The sequence below is a fragment of the Ictidomys tridecemlineatus genome, chromosome 10, assembly GCF_052094955.1.
Source record: "Ictidomys tridecemlineatus isolate mIctTri1 chromosome 10, mIctTri1.hap1, whole genome shotgun sequence".
NCBI classification, from domain to species: Eukaryota; Metazoa; Chordata; class Mammalia; order Rodentia; family Sciuridae; genus Ictidomys; species Ictidomys tridecemlineatus.
Window position 1 is genome coordinate 33527900 of NC_135486.1, and position 17583 is coordinate 33545482.

Genomic DNA, 17583 nt, shown 5'->3' on the forward strand with positions numbered 1-17583 from the left:
ATAAGGACCCTTTGACCATAATTTAAAGTGAAGTAGCATCTCCAGAGTTGGGGCTCAGGAATCTATTTTCCAAAAAAGTCATCCAGGTGATTCTGACACATGGCTCAAGGGAGAGAGAGAACCACCAGTCTTTGGTTCCTGACAGTTCCATAACCCAATTATCTTGGATAGTCTCAATGGTCCCCAAAAGTCTTAACACTGAATCTTGTACAGAGGAATAAGGTGCGAGTCCTCCCATGGGAGCTTTGGCTACTATCAGAGACCTATACATTGATCTTTCCAGGAGCACAAACTTCAGGGCACTGAGTAAGCAAAAATAAAGGAGCAGGGAGCAAGCCACAGAACTGCTTCAATGATCAGGTGAAGTATCTCTGTTTTGCAAGGAAATTTAATTTAACATTGAACATAGAGGGTTCACCTGGGGAGGGCAGAGAGGGCAGGTAACATTTAGGGATTGTTACACACCTGAGTCAGGTGTCATTACTAACAACTTCTGCCACCTATGGGCATGGGCCCTCTACAAAGCAATTTGTCCATTGTCTACTATTAAGAAATCCAAGGGAAATTGAAGCCAGACTGATTATGGGACCATTTAAACAAATGCAAGAAAGAAAAATGCTAGGTTTCCATATAAATTACTTTTATTGAAGAGGAAAAAAATGTTTTCACTATGAGTACGCTGCTCAAGAGAGGGGAGATGGAGATGAGAAAGCACAGAGGTTAGAGAGAATGCAAGTTTGGAAGACAGAACTCTTCCCAGGAACAGGAGTTTGCCTGCAGTCTCCTGAGAACTTAGAGCCAGGGAGATGTGGAGCAGAGACCCACGTGGGACATAAAGCAGCTGGTGATGGTTGCCCACAGCTAACAAGAGGCTGCTCCTTCCACATCCCTCACCCAACCTTTTGGCAGTAGGAGCCTCCCTCCTAGCCGATTCACTACCTGACACCCAGAGCATTCCCTGAAGAGCTAGCCTGGGTTTCTGGGTGGCAGTCCCTCGGGAGCAAGGCTTGTAAGCTCTTGTGGCTCCAAGTGCCATCAGTCCCCCTCCACATACTGCCGAGGACAATGCTCACCAAAATACCACCAACCACTCCACCAGTAATTCCTATTCCCAAGGCCAATGTCACCTTCTTTTGCCACTTTGGCCGGAAAGGCTTGGAATGGTTGTCCAGATTAACCTCCAAGCCTTCATCTACTAACTTCTGTTCCTCGGTAAGAGATTGAGAGAAATTCAAGTTCACCAACTTTGGAGGAAGGACCCTCAGCCCAAAATAGAGCCTCTTCACAAACCTCAAGTTTTTTAGCAGCTGCACATCACAGCGGTATGTCCCAGAATCATACTCCTGGACAGGTTTAAACCTCAAAAAATAGGATTCAGCTCTGAAGGGTCTGAAGAGCTCATCGTCAGTGGAAATGATACCCCGTGCAAGTCTCCAGGTGAAGCGGAAAGCTTTCCGTCCAATCTCCAGGATGTCTGAACTCAGACAGCTAAGCTCAAACTCCTGCCCATCGAGGACGGTGAAATGCAGCATCCCACAGATCCAGTTGGTCAGACATTCCAAGCGCTGAGACTGACACTTCCTCCTCACTCCATCAGGGCCCACCTCACAGATGGTCTCCTCTTTATAGCCAAGGCCGCAAGTCACAGTACAGGTTGTAGCATTGACAATAACTTTCCCTACAGCTTTCTGAAGCTTTTCAGGGATGGCCAGTGTTTTAGGTGAAGTCACCACCAATGGCGGGTAGACAGTCAACGCCAGACTTGTGAGGATGAAACCAGTGGCCGAAGTCTTCATGTCTCCACAGGCATTTCACCACCCTTAGCCAGAGCCCTCTGGGTATTCCAGTTGAATTCTCTCTGCATCATAAATGAATTCCTTCAACATGGGATGTCCTTCAAAGTCAAGAGATATATGATGCATGCACTGTCAACTAAACAATGCAACCAAATACACAAAATCTCAGTCCTTACTCACAAGTGAGGTCCCAAGGCAGAAAAAACAACAAAAATCAATCACAATGTTGCTGCTGCTTTACTATCTATGCTTGTTAATGACCACCTTACCAGTCTCCGTTCCTTTCATATCCTCTTAATAGATTTAAATCCACCTCTTGAAAAGACACAGATGGAGGGCTGGAGATTGGCTCAGTGGTAGGGTACTCTCCTAGCACGTATGAGGCCCTGGGTTCAATCCTCAGCACTCCAAAAAACAAACAAAAAATCCCCACAGATGGACAAGTGAATTTCCAAGTGAAGTTACATTCTCCTACCCTTTCACTCCCCTTCCATGTGGGATAATTAAAGATTTCAGGATTCCCAAGTTGAATCTGATCAAATAAAAAAAAAAAATACCAAAGTCTAAAAAGAAGAGATGGTTAAGCAAATTAAGTTCCAGTTCAATACCTTGAATTATTTACTATGAGTGGTCCTAAAGATTCTATAAAAAGGATCAAGAACTCTGGACTGGGAGGCAAGTGACTTACCCTTTCTGAATTTCTAATTGTTTCCTCCTCCATATATAAAGCCTTCCCCACCTATTTCAGGGAGATCACTTTTGACCATCAAATGATGCAGGGCACATGAAAACACTCTATGAAGTGTGACACATTGGTCGGGTATAAGGAATCTTTAAAAAGAAAGAAAATTCATGAAGGCAAGGGCCAAGACGCCCTATCAGATGAGCAAGAGAGGCTGTCAAAAGTAGCACCGCTCCAAGCTGAAGGTTCTCCTGTCTCAGGGTACTGAAGACTTGGGCTGGGCCAAAGGATGCAAGCTGCTGCCTCTGGGCCTGTTCCCTTTGCCCCACAGAGCAAAGGGGCTCACTGATTCCTTATGTTCATGAGGGTTGCTAGGAAACAGCTATGAGGTCAAAGACAAGTTCTCAGTAATATGACAAAAAATTAATAAACAGACACTCAGATTTGGCAGTGATTAAAATCAGACTTTGAAAGATCTTATTCTTGAGGAGACAATGAGTAGTTGGTAGATTTTAAAGCTATTTAATACAGGAAAAAAGACGAATAAAGAGGAATTTAAGAAAGGTCCCTTGGAAGCCTGGAATTTCCTGGCATGCATTTTTGTAGCCTCCAGAATTTAAACTATGGCCTCTTTAGGGTAATTAAACAAACTTACACTGAGTTAAAAATCTGAAGAGATCATTCCTAGATGATCTTTTTGATTAACAACACCTTTTGTTTCAAATTTATTTATGATCTTGTATAAAGGCAGAAATTTAGACTCTGTGCCCCCACCCCACCACACTCTCCAGCTCTCTAGTTCCATACAGGGCTCTAACACCATCACAGGAAGTCACATTCCCCAGTATATGAAAGTGGCTGGTGAGCTCCAGAAGTGATCAGTGTTTACAAACGAACATCTGCACCTGTTCTTTAATAAACATCCGATTTTATTTACAAAGCATTAAAGCTTCAGCAAGAAGTACCCAAGGCTACGTTTTTATCTTGTACAAAACTACAGAACATTTGAAAAACAAAATGGTGGGCAGGGAGAAGATGACAAAGGGAAGAAGAGAATATACATATATTACACAAATCAAGAAACTCAAACTGAAATGGACAGACAGTTTTAGGGGCTGAAAAAAAAAATCCCCAAAACATAAATAATTATCAGGAGCTGCTGCCAGAGATAATCTGACAGGACGTGATTTTCTCAGTAGCCAGTTGAGGAGTTGGACAGAGTATAAACACAAAATGCCCAGGTGAGGAAACCAAACTCCTTTATACATGGGAGTAAGGCAGAAACCCTCTGTATCAGTCTCCACACTACAGTGTGCATCACAGAGAACGGGAATGAATATAATGTCTGCAAAACAGAAACATGTCCAGTGAGCCATCTGCCAATCTTAACCACTGTCCAATTCACGTGAAATTCACGAAATGAGCACTTGAAGAAGTAGCAGTGGCAACTAAAAAATTCAGGAAGAGTTCTGACTTCTGGGAAAAATAAAAAATATATATATTCTGAAAGATGGGATGGGAAAAAGAGGCCCTTACTGATGTGTTCTACTTTGATTTCTATCCTACAATCTAAAAAATAATCAATGTGTTTGGCTACCTAAAGGAGCATCCACCAACTGATAAAGACTTCCCAATAATCGCAGTATTTAAATTCTCCTTTGAAAATACTGAGAAAATGATGATCCAGGGTAAGCACTTTGGGTCAGCTAAAAGCTCTACTCAGACAGGCTACTAAGCCCCTTCCACACCTGGTTTCCTCACTCTGGAGTTTCAGAAAATTTCAAACACCTAATGTACACATCCATCCAATCTGCTACTTTTTATTTAAACAATAGAAAAAAAAAAAAGCTAAGCAACCTTTCACAGAAAGGAAGTGACTGGGAAACACAGCAAGAAAAAGGAGCACAAATGCATGGATGCAAGAGGGGAAAGATGCACTGGCTGATGGGGACAGGTTTCTATATGCAATAATAATAATAAAAAAAAATTTACCTTGATCTTTGATTTGAACTGTTTTGCTGCTTTGATTTTGGAATCTGTACTTTAGTCCTTGCACAGGTTCCCCCACCCCAATAAAAAAGAAGCTTGTTGAGAAACACCTTGTTTTGTTCCCAACTCTGGAAGCCAGCACAGATAAGGTAATATAAACTGTTGATGATTCTTGGCTGGAGATGGATAAAACTAGTTATCTTCAAAATCCATGATTAATGAGACTGAACCAATACTGGAGAAACATGCAATGCAAGGAAAAACCCTGAATCTCCTACTGCCCAGCTTCTTGAGCAAAATGTATGACAGGAAGAGGGGGACTTCTTATCTTTCTTCTTTTCCTGTAAATTTGAAATCTTTCAAGCACGTTCTTTTCTGCCCAACCTTTGTACACTAAATGGAAATACAGGAGTTATCTGAGATAAGGTACATTTAAAAATGAAAGAGAATATGCAACAGAAGTTTTCCTAGGATACTGGAAACAAAATTTCAGATAAGAACAAGTCACTCGAGGACATGCATTGAGGACGGAAGGCAATCAGGAGACAGGAAATGATATGTCAAAATGATTCTGGGTACAATAGCTAGATGAACAAAACATAGGTATCTTTTCTCCAGCAACACAACCAAGCGTTGAAGTTTATATGAGTCAAATCTCCTACTGGATGCCTTCACAAATCCTCGTTCCTGAGAGCCTATTTGGACTTACGCTTGAAAGGGAAGGTAAGGGACATATACTCTTCTTCCATAATTCACTTCTTCATTCAAACATAAAATTCACTCCTTCCACCTCCTGGGTGGGAGGCAGAGGCCTTTGTTTTAAGTTAAAGTCAATCTCAAATAACTGACCACACTGTCCAGAGGCCACCTGATGGCAAGTGAGGAAGAACGAAGAACTTCAAGGTCTTCATAATAGTTCTGAGATTGCTCCTCCTGCTAAAGAGATTAGACACAAAAAGAATTCTTTTACCATCAATTCAGATTAGTTACTTCTAAGAACAGAAATACTGATGGATGCTGCACTCCAAGCATATATGCACCAAGAATGCCCCCCCTTTAAGGAAAAGTTATAACCAATTCCAACTCCTAATTACTCTTTATTGAAGCAACAAATAAACTAAACCCCAAATCTCCTCCCCAACACTCTTTTCAGTACTGTTCCAAAGGGATGGGGGTGGAAGGTGCTAAGCTGCTGACCATTCTCTATGGTGTTAGAAAGAATGCTTAGCAATCAAAAGGATGTGATAAACAGAAAAAAGGAAAAGTACTGAACTTTTTCTATATTAGACTAAAACAGTCACTAAATGATTAACAATGAGAAACCCTGTCCAAGTACCACTATTCCTTAAGTGACATTTCCATTACCTGAGAATCCCAAATAAAGTGAAATGTTAATTAAAGCTATTGTCCATATGTCTACACACCAATAACTAACTGATACACAAAATCCTAAATAGTAAAATCAAATGACCACTTCCCTGGTTACTCTACAGAAGCTGTTCAACCTCCCAGGGATGTCCTTAAATGAACTGTTGTAAAATTATAAACTAGGAAGCATAAAAAGAGAACAAGGTGAAGAAAACCCTCCCAGATGTCACTTGGAATGGAAGAAAATATACTGCTTAAGGGTAAAAAGCTTTAAAAAAAAAATTGCCCAAGTTATGAAGGAAAACTATCCATTTATAAAAAAAATTAGCTTGAACCGATTTTAAAGTTCCAGTATAAATGAAATTAGTGTTATAAAAATATATTCACATTTGCCTGAGAACAGCCTGAAATCAGGACAAGATACAACATTCTCTCACTGACACAATCTGCTGAATACTACACTGTTAAATCAAATTAAAAAATTTATGTAGCACCTGTTTTTCAGATCACTCCCAAAATAAAACATAATAATAAATTTGAGTTTGTTTTAAAAAAATCTTAAGATAAAAGAATATACTATAAAGCTCAATATTGTGCGTTTACCCACTTAAAGGCTAGTCTCACTGATTTTTCCCATAGGTACCCTGATCAATTTAGTTTTAACAATTTGGAAAGAGATACAATATTGCCACTGTAATTCTAAATCATAATGGGAGAAAGTGGTTTGATCACAAATCAATGGCCTTGGGGCTGGGGTTGTGGCTTAGAGGTAGAGAGCTTGCCTAGCATGCATAAGGTACTGGGTTCAATCCTTAGCACCACATAAATGTAAAATAAAGATGTTGTGTCCACCTAAAACTGAAGAATATTAAAAAAAAAATCAATAGCCTTAATAATGGACACTCAAAATGACTAAGCACCTTATACTGATTATCTGTGCAATTTGTGTTTCAGTAACATCCTTATGAAAAGACATAAAATTCAAACATACATACATAGGCTTGTTGAGGCATTAGGCACAGAACAAAACCAGAGCATACGATACCAAGCAAGGTAATATACACAGAAATAGCAACACAGAAGACCCGCAGCAGTTGCCTGAAGGGAACACACTGTTTAGCTACAACATAAAGGAAATCTCCAGTAATATAATATTAAGGAGTTCAGTTTAAGATGAATAGCCATTTTTGGTACCTCCTAATAGCAGTCTCATCCAGGGTAGCTTAAGAGAATGCAGGGTCATGATTTTCAAATTCTACCTTATTCAGCTAATAAGATCACATGAGAAAGAATATCCAACTCGCCGAGTTTAGCAAGATTTCATAAAATCAGTCTTTGAGACTGTTCATAAAAAAAGAAAACAAAACACACACCTTACTCATTAACAAGTGATTAAAACAATTGGGTTCTGTGACTTGTAGGTGATGGGACAGCATCAGGGAGCAGTAGTGCAGAATGGCCCAAGGCAGGAAAACCTGCAATGGTGTCTGTCCGCCCCCAGAAGCAACACCTCTGCTCACTTTGGCCTTTGCTACCCAGAACAGACCCAGGTGCACACCAATCCCTCATGCTCACTGTCCCATGAGGCCTTTAGGCCATGTATGTGATAGACCAAAACTTTGAGTTACTTTGCTCCTGATAAGCCAAAATCACCACCCTATTTCTTAGGCTACATGGAAACGCGAGTCTGCTCACATCTTGTTTCTTTCTAGGACTCTCCTCTGGAGAGTAGCTAATGTACTAAAGAACAGACATTTGATAGATGGCACTGATCCGCCAGCCTGGCCTTTCCCTGGGAAGTCCCGAGCTCCAGGGTTACTCCTGCCATGCTTCATTGATGGGTCCTCACTCAATACAGAAACTATATCTTCATGAATGTAGGCACTCAGTTGCTAATCCAATACTAATGAGCTGTTTGATAGGAAAGAATGTTCTGTAGCTCTAGATTCCAGGTGAATTCTATGGTGATTCATTTGTCTTCCAATTTTCCCTTGAAATGCACCGTATCTCAACACACACAGGGTTTTGTGGAACAGGTTCTATAGCAACTGGCTAATTGCAGATATGAGCAAACAGTTGCCACCCATCTAGCCTGGGTAGCATCACAACCTACACCTAAGACCCTGCCTTCAAACAATCTTGTTTTAAAAACAAAAGCTGTTCCATTAAATAAAGGGGGTTTACAAAACATGAAAACTCTCAGACTAGATGGATTTCTAAAGAGGCCTCTGATATTCTGAATTAGGTTTTACTTCTTGGTACCTGTTGTGAAAGCGATGACTACATATGGACTTTTATGGAAAAGCCTGAAGGTAATCTTTTATTGAAAAATCTTCTGTGGAAGAATGAGATCCAGATCCCAGTTTCCCTCAGGGGCCTTGAAGGGCTGTGTGCTAATCAGCTTTGCCTGCTCAGGGTCCTCAAGATGACCATGCCAATGGATGAACCCCAATCCTCAATCAAAGAATCCCACACCCAAGATCTGATAAGTGTCCTAAAATGGAGACTTCCCACAGGTTATCTAGTCTCAACACTGTCCCAAATTTGCAGCCTTCATAATGATGGAAACTACACTGCAACTAGCCACAAAAGCTACTGCAGCCTTCCTGAGGGTCCAGAACCTCAAAGGCTGCAAGACCCTGCTGGGGGTTTTTTGTTTTGGTTTGTTTTTTTAAATGATCCTACTCTGTCTGTTGGCCCCCAGAAGCAACACCTGTCCACTCTGAAGTTTACACTGGCCGTATCTGTTCTGGAGATTTCCATTAGGATAAGGTTGAGGAACCAAGGCCAAAAAAAGGAAGGAGAAAATGGGAGGGACAGATAAATCAGATGGGTAAGTATGCAATGCATGCAACCATGAGGAACTGGCGAAATGCTTGCAGTCATCTATGCATTGCTTTGTCTCTATCACAAAATGTATCATCACTCTGGCCCTTCAAAGGAAAGCCTCCTCTAGCCCTTGTAAGGGGTAAACTTGTTAAAGGAGCTGCCCCTCTGCTTAAGGTTGATCCACTATGGTGTCTAACAAAAATAAGTAGAAAATAATAGTCCAGAATGAAGCACCCTGCTATTATAATACACAAGCGAGATGAGTACCTCCTAACTTTATTAACAAAGTCAGTGTGAAAAATCTTGTAATAGCCACCCCTCCCTGCCCCCCAATAGCAGTATCTACTCTTCCTAGAAGGGGCTTTAAAATGCTAACTTATATAAATACTATAATACGTATATCCCACATTTAGTTCAAATTTTTACTACAAACTTTCTTCTGTCACTAAGATAATAATACTAATGCATTTGAGAATTTTAGGGAATTAAAACTTTTCAACATGGTTTACTTTAATTCTCATTTAGACAGTTGCTGCCCAGTGACAACACTGTATTACTGAAGAAAATGTGAGTTTAAAATAAAAACAAAAACAAACTTAAAATGGTTTCTTTACGACCACTTCCTACAGAAAACACAAGATTAATTACAGAAAAGTTTAAAGAAGGTGGGAGACTATGTCCTAAAGAGTTTAAATGAATTAAATTCCTTTTGGTCACATTTCTAATTTTTATTTTTAGTTTTAGATGCACAGGAGGTATAATTAAATAGTATGAAATGACCTTGTTTGTCCCTTCTGATTAACTTTGGCATGAAGACAGAAACCCTGCTTGTTTAGGAGATCCATGAGAATGATATGTTTTTTTCCCCATCCTTTCACCTTCTGTCTGTGGATGTCTTTTGCCTGGAAGGTGAGTCTCTTGGAGACAGCACATTGTTGGGTCTTGTTTTTTAATCCAATCTGCAAGTTTATGTCTTTTGATTGATGAGTGTAGGCCATTTATATTCAATGTTATTATCGATAAATCATATTTTTTATCCCCTGTCATAGCCCGGTCTGCTTGATTTATTTCTTGTTTTACACTTGAATTAATTTCTCCTTTATTTGACTATTATTCTAGTGTGTTCCTCCCTTTGCTGGTTTTCAATTTTATTTTTCATTTCTTTTTCATGAAATATTTTATTGAGTATGTGTTACAGTGCAGGCTTTGAACTGTGAATTCTTTAAACTTTTATTCATCACGGTTTCACCATCAATTCTGAAGCTTAGTTTTGCTGGGTATATTTTCCAATATAGACAGAGTATTAAGAGGATTGAATGTGATGGTGGTAATTGAATAACAATGAAGCATACTGTTGATGGAGGAAAAAATACTAGCACAGAGTGGTATGATATCAGGTTATGAAAAACTAAAGTCTAAATCTAGCAAACTTGAGGTGGAATATTGCAAATAATGACTAATTCAATTTGTTTTCTGTTTTCTGCTTCTCTGTTGAAGAAAAGTCATATTCATATACAATGATTAACTGACAAGGTATAATTAAGGAATTCTGTTAGCATTCTAGTGCTTCATTGTATATGGGTTAAAATTTTTGATTAAAATTTTAAAGTAGGAGGGAAAAAACCTGAATACAACACTAATATTTTATTAATTCTGCTTTGAGACTACTCAATTAGCCTAAAAAATTGAAAGTATTATATTAACTCAAGAAATGCTTATATATAAAATACTACACTCCAAAATTCAACATCTAATAGAAATGAATTCCAATCTGGTTAATATTTTTCCAACAAATAGTCTAGGTTAACAAATATTTGATAGGAAATTAAAATGGCTCTCTATCCTCCAATAAAAATCTAAATCATATACAAATGAGAAAACCAAATGTTATATATCAAAAGGCTTAGGCTTAAGAAGCTACAAAGAGCACAGTTTCTGTCTTTTGGGTAATTTCCTCCTGTTCTCAGATATGGAGTTTTATGTAAAAACCTCATTTTCTTCTTTACATGATGGTGCTCTTTGTGCAATTTGAACAATATATGTAAAGAAAAGATGCTACAGACAGGGGTTATATTTTAAAAGCTTATATTCTGGCTATTTATGAGGAAATGAATTAAGCCAGTGTTCTGACCTTTTTGGGTCAGAGATTCTTCTATAAGAATCTGATAAAACCTATGAGTATCTTCCCCAGAAAAATATCTCCCTAATATTTTGCATATACTACTAGGGGAATGAAGGCCCTCTAAAACCTACTTATGGATCCAAGGTTAAGAGCCACTGAATTAAGCCAATTGAGGTTTAGCCTACCCTTAGCAGCTTAAAATTCAGGCATTATCTGCTGCTGGAAAAAAGGAGGAAAGGGGGGAGGGGAATGCTGCAGTTATAGGAAGTCAGGGATTGTACAAAGCAAGGCCACAAAGCAAGCCAGACAGTGCTCCCAATGTGTCCTTACCTGTCAAGGGCTGGCTGAGTTCCGCCTGCACTTTACCCTTCGTTGATCCTTCCAGAGGTAAACCTCTGTCCCCTTTGTAGAGTTTCGGTTTAAATGGAGAATCTTTCTCTTTACCTTTTGATCCTTTAGGCCGGCCTGCTTGCTTCTTCTTGGATTTGCCATCCCCCTTCACACCCAGTAGTGGATGGACTTCTGTAGAACAAGAATAGATAGGGATGGAAAGGGATCCACACAATAACAGTCTCAGCACCCCACCAGACCTCTGTGAGCAAAAACAGTGCTTTTGTGTCCCAGTTCTAATATCATAAACAGAAAAGTCTGCCTTATTATTTAAAAAACTATACTAATTGTGGTAGTACACGCATGTAATCCCAGCTTCAGGAGGCTGAAGCAGGAGGATGGCAAGTTTGAGGCTAGTCTCAGCAACTTTGCAAAACCCTGTCTTAAAATTTTTCTTTTTAATTTTAAAAGGACTAGTAATGTTGCTTAGTCAGAGAAGGCCCTTAGTTTCAATCTATAGTACCAAAGGGGGGGGGAGGAAACAAAACAAAAAAACTATAAGACTATATATTATATGACAAATAGTTGCTTGACCAAAGGAACACACAGCCTATATATAGTTCACACCAAGCCATAGCAACTCTAAACTGAAAATGTAACTGAAAGACACACTGATAGTATATTAAACCAAGCTCTGGTATGAGGGAGCAGAAAGGGAATAGGCTTTGGGGCTGGGGATATAGCTCAGTTGGTAAAGTGCTTGCTTTGCATGCACAAGGCCCAGGATTCAATCCCCAGCACCAAAAAAAAAAAAAAAAAGAAAAGAAAAAGATGAGCTTTGGATTTAGAAAGATCAGAGCAAGAATCCTGGCTCCACCACTTTCCGTAAGACCTTGACCAAGTTACATAATATCGGCTCAAATTTTCTCCTTTCTAAAGTAGGGAGAGTAAAAGAACTTGCAGAGCCGATGTAAAAGTCAGCAGGAGCATATAAACTACATGACAGTGCCTGGAACAGGGCAGACACACACAATCTAGAGCATCGGGGAAAAATGCAGTTGCATATTTAATTGATTTGTAGCTAAAGAAAGGAGGACGCCCAATAGTAACACACACACACACACCCACTTCCATCCATTCCCCTAACCATCCCAACACAGGATAATAAAGGCTTGTAAACTCAGCTTATAAATGCAGGCAGGCAGAATAAAAAGACTGTCAGGGTCTGACTAGTACTTTACCACCTAATCAGACCACTCTATGGGAAAAGATTAAAAAAGAAGATGAATATAACAAGGAAACAAATTTTGAGCCATGAGTCAGAAGACTTAAAGCATGTCATCTTAGGTGAGGTACCAAAGGGCAGAATTTCCATTTTAAAAGAGATGTGAACACAGATGTGGTCATTAAAAAGCTGTAAAGCACAATAAAGACTCATGGGAAAATTTCCTTAAGGCAAAAATTGCTCAAATAGGAAACGATCAGTTTTAAAAATTAAAAGTGGTGCCTGTTGGGCAGCAGGGAGATGCAGCTCTTACCGTCATTTGGTACTCCTTGAAGTTCAATATTGGTTGTTTTGGGTTTCTTCTTAGGTGGCTGGGACCCATCTGTTGAAGATTGCCTCTTCTTCTCTGAACCAGCCCCTTCATCCATCAAGGAAGTTTGGACAGCATCCGGTGGAGGGCCATAAGGATTTTCTTCTGGGTCTTCTACCTCAGGGGCAATGGGTAAATACAACAGAGCCTTTGAATCTTCCAGTTCTTCATCACTATTTGGAAAAGGATCAGACAAGGGATTGGAAAAAAGAGGAGAGAGTTGCTTAAACCATAAGCCCTCTTCCTCTGGTGCCCATATTAGCATACACAACAGGTATAGATCTAGAACTTTAGGAAAGCCAGGAGGAATCACAGGAAATCAGACAACACGAATCACAGGAAATCAAAATTCAATAATCATAAACAGATTACATGTATTACTTCAGTTTCTTTAAATTCTGTATCAGGAAGATAGGGAAGAGAAAGTAGGACTAGAGAATAAAGACTGAATTGTTTTTCCTGTACCAAAAGAGTTCTCTCTTTCAATTAATATGCAGATGGGACTGAGGGGCAGTCAAGGGAGCAGAGTTATATACTCTATCAAAGACTAAAGAGGAGCATCCCAGATGCCCAGCATTCCATGCCAGCTCACCTGCTACAGAAGGCAGCAATGGGGTCCACACTGGTGACATCCACCTCCTCATCTTCTGCAGCATCAGCTCCTGCACGACAGAAACACAGGAGAGGTTTGAGGAGAAGTAGAAAACGACTTTTTATTTGCAGCTTAATGATTTCATAACTGAAATTCAGGAGAAACAAAGGAAGAAAACCAAGTACACTTAATCATTTAACAAACAGGTGCTGAACTTCCACCATATGCTAGGCACTAGGAAGAGTATGATGACCAAGAAAGGTGTGAAAAGTTCTTCAGTAAAACCTTCACAGATCATTTCCATTTAATATAGTAAACACTAACACAAAAGTATTTGCAATGTGCTTACAAGAAGGAAGGAGTAATTTATGTAGATCTTAGAACGTCACAGGAAATGATCCAGGAATGCCAAAATAATCCAGAACATTCTGCAACCCTGGAGGGGTTCTATTTGACAGGAGGCACACAAGTTATCTAACACCTAACGTGAGTGGTAGAGAACTAAAATTTTCCTGATTCCTTCGTTCCTGGCACCATGCAGTGGAGTCAATGATTGCTAATTGTAATCACATACACAAATCCTTACTACATGTAAAAACCTGTTTAAAGATCATTAGGATAAAAAGTGAAATCTTTATTTTTATCTTTAAGGAGGTCCTATCTAGAGATTCAGAAGACAAAAATAACAATGATTAGGCTGGGGATACAGATCAATAAGAGATCAATTGCCTAGCATGTGTCTGGTCTTGGGTTTGATCCCCCATCTTGCAAAATAAGATTACAGTCATAATCATAATAAAAAATGACATTTAAGCTGGGCACAGTGGTTCATGCTTATAGTGCCAGCTACTCTGGAATGGAGGTGAAAGGATAACTTGAGCCTCCGAGTTCAAGACCAGTATGTAGAAAAAAGAAAAAAAAGACAAGCATGAGAAGACCCTATCTCAAAAAAAAAAGACACCCCTCTCCAAAATAAAAAAATAAATTAGGGACTAAGGCTCAGTAGTCAGTGTTCACCTAGCATGCTCAAGGGTCTGGTTCCCAGCACCATAAAAAAAGAAAGAACAGGGCACAAATGATGCATACCTATAATCCCAGCTACTTGGGAGGCTAAGGGAAGAGGACTGCAAATTTGAGGACAGCCTCAGCCACCTAGTGAGACCCTGTTTCAAAATTTAAAAAAGTGAAAAGGGTTGGGGATATAGCTCAGTGGTGAAGCCCCTCTCAGTTCAATCCCTAGTACCACCCCACCAAAAAGAAAAAAAAAAAAAAAGAATTGGGGTACTTATTACAGCCTAGTCAGATACTAGGTGCTTTACATGAATTATTTCATTTATTCCTATAATCCTAAAAGACAGGTACTATTATTACACGCTCCACCCTCCCCTGCTTTTTTTGTAACAGGGATTGAACCCAGTGGCGTTTAACCACTGAGCTCCATCCCCAGCCATTTTTATATATTATTTACAGACAGAGTCTCACTGAGGGTATCACTAAGTTGTTGAGGCTCGCTTTGAACTCATGATCCTCCTGCCTCAGCCTCCTGAACCACTAGGATTACAGGCACGTGCTACTGCACCCAACTTATAACCCCTATCTTATATTTGAGGAAATTCAAGTTAAACTATTAAAATTAAATTTTTTGTTCAAAGCTGTCAGACTCTAGAGTCCATGTCCTTGACCTTGCAAACAAGTGACAGAACACCATATAAGCTGAGCACTCAGCACATCTAGGTGCTCTGCTAGGTGTAGCAAGTAAATCCTAACAATCATCTGCACTTAATCAGAAAATACAAGTGAGATATCAAGAGGGCTGCTTGAGCCCTAGTATTGCCTTAGTAAACCCTTAATTAATGTCTTATATAATTAAGACTCCCCAGACATTGTGAAAACTGTACTCTTAAAGAAAAAAGGTGAAAGATTAGGTGCTAAAATAAATTTATACAAGAGTATTAAGTAAAGCAATCATTTTTTTCCTTTTGGAAATATTACCTGTCTGCTCAGGCTCACTCTTATCTTCATCTTCAATATCAAATTCTGATTCCCTTTCCTCATATTCTACATTTTCATCCAACTCTTTGAAATCTGGTGCGAATGCACTCCAATTTTCCTACACCACAAACAAAATAAAAACCACACAAGAAAGCAATAATCTGTAATCTAGATATTAATGATAAAAATGAAAGAGTTAAGCATGAAAGAGACTCAGAAGTCTGAGATTAAATGTGGGAGGTTTTCCTATCTTATAGTACTTCCCATTTAAACATTCCAAGTTTTAAATGGTGGCTCTTTCACAAAAACTGCCTTCTTTAATATTTTAAGATGTAATTTTGAGGTGAATTGTTAAATTTTCACAAATACAGTATAAAAGTGTTTAAAGCAAAACCAGGATGTGAAAATAAGAAAAAGAAAAACATAGCTCAAGAAAGAAAAATATAACAGAAAATACACTAGATTTTCTCCATGAAAACAGAGCTAGTAATCTAGCTTGGGAACCAAGACCTTCCAATCAAAATAGAGTGAAATGAGACACACTGAACATAACTGGGTGACAGAAATCATATACCAGATTAAGAAAACAAAATAAGGTAAGTTCCTAGCCTTTTATAGTGTAAGGCTCTTATATGTAAGAACTACCTTACTATGTGTGAGAAGTATCTAGTTTCAAAGCAAGTCAACCAGAAAAATACTTACTACTTGATTTTGTGCCCAGATAGATACCACACCACTAGAAATGGATGCTATGATGGGTCGAACAGGATGCCACTAAATTTTAATGAAGGAAAGAAAAATTGGCTGTAAGAACAGATTCAAGATGTTCTGGATTATGTGAGTAACAACAACAATGCCCTGCTCTACTCACAGCTACATCCAGGAGGAGTTCTCCTCTCGTCCCATGGAGAATCTTCACCAGGTTGCCAATGCTCTTCTCCCAGATGTACAGGGCATGCTGCCGAGCTGAGCCTGCCACTATGTACTCCCCATCCCCAGAGAAGCAACATTTCTTCCATGGGGTCCTAAGGAACAAAGAAAGTCCCCACGGGGAACTGGAACCTGAGTCACAGTGAAGAACTAACTATCATATACTCTTTCAAGCTGTGATACATACCTATTCACCAGGTCCTGCAATTTTTGCATGGGTTCAGGCTCTCCATCTCTTCCACAGGTTAAGATTTCTCTGCCATCATAAACTCTGATTATTCGATCTGCTGTGTTAATTAAAAAGCAACTAAAGAAAGGAAAAACATTGACAGCAGAGGTCAGAAATCTGTTCCTATTAAATACCAGATATGTAGAATAGTACCACAAAACAAACTGGTGAGAATCTGAGTAAAAATATAAGTGTAGAATTCTTGTATCTTCTTGTCACCTTCAAAACTAAGTGAAGTGAGAATATATGTTCTTTATCCCTTCTAAATATCTATGAATCCAAATGTTCCAACTGTCAGTATTTAACTAGATCCAAGACCTCTAAACTGAAGCCAGCTTGCTAAATTCAAAGTTTATGTAACATGTATATAAATAGTTCATTTCTCTGGCCTGTTCATACACACAATATGTCCTTCTTAATGAGTTAAATAAATATATCATTTTAAAATGTCCAACTTTTTACATTTAGGACAATAAAAATCTTAGAAATCTGTCTAAAATAAATTATTTCATTACTTACATCACTTCACTTACTTTTCTTCTTCTTCTTCTTTTTTTTTTTTTTTTTTGTTGTTGTTGTTGCAGTCTGGCAATAGGCAAGCACCCTTTCACTGAGATATATCCTCAGGCCTATTTCATCACTTTTTTCTTTCTTTCTTTTTTTTTTTTTTTGTGGTGCTGGGGATTGAACCCAGGGCCTTGTGCATGCAAGGCAAGCACTACACCAACTGAGCTATCCCCAGCCCTCATCACTTTCTTATAGATCCTATTGACTAACCTTTTCTTAAGAGCAATTTGAGGGACAGGGAATGTGGCTCAGTATTAAAGCACTTGCCTAGCATGCAAAGGCCCTGGGCTCAAACCCCAGAACTACACACACACATACACACATTGTACATGCATGTGCTTCAACATTTTTAAAAATTAGTGCATTATAGTTAAACATAAGTGAGGCTCATTTTGACATACTCATAAATGCACATAACATAGTTTTCTTCATTTCAATCCCCAACAAAGGAGCATTTTTTTTTTTTGTACATGGGATAGAACCCAGGTGTGCTTAACCACTGAATCACATCCTCAGCCCTTTTTTATATTTCTATGTAGAGAGAGGGTCTCCCCAAATTGCT

General features: G+C 39.0%; 2 protein-coding genes across 5 annotated transcripts in view; both read right to left on the reverse strand.

Annotated features, from left to right (window-relative positions):
• Window positions 1–619: 619 nt before the first annotated feature.
• On the reverse strand, window positions 620–3230 carry Tmem81 (transmembrane protein 81). The gene has a single exon (XM_078022692.1). It carries the CDS (start codon window positions 1794–1796, stop codon window positions 936–938), a length of 861 nt encoding a protein of 286 aa, XP_077878818.1. The 5' UTR covers window positions 1797–3230; the 3' UTR covers window positions 620–935.
• Window positions 3231–3386: 156 nt separating this feature from the next.
• Rbbp5 (RB binding protein 5, histone lysine methyltransferase complex subunit) overlaps window positions 3387–17583 on the reverse strand; it is a 31401-nt gene continuing 17204 nt past the window's right edge. Inside the window, exons 7-14 of one of the 4 annotated variants that reach the window (XM_040277859.2) lie at window positions 16413–16532; window positions 16167–16320; window positions 15998–16069; window positions 15296–15413; window positions 13304–13373; window positions 12655–12884; window positions 11231–11308; window positions 3387–5400 (exon numbers count right to left, since the gene is read on the reverse strand). In XM_040277859.2, the coding sequence (XP_040133793.1) occupies window positions 5375–5400; window positions 11231–11308; window positions 12655–12884; window positions 13304–13373; window positions 15296–15413; window positions 15998–16069; window positions 16167–16320; window positions 16413–16532 (868 nt within the window). In that variant the 3' untranslated portion in view covers window positions 3387–5374. Of the gene's footprint in view, window positions 5404–11116; window positions 11309–12654; window positions 12885–13303; window positions 13374–15295; window positions 15414–15997; window positions 16070–16166; window positions 16321–16412; window positions 16533–17583 lie in introns of all 4 variants that reach the window. The other 3 variants (XM_078022691.1, XM_005329513.5, XM_005329511.5) reach the window with 3 other exon arrangements.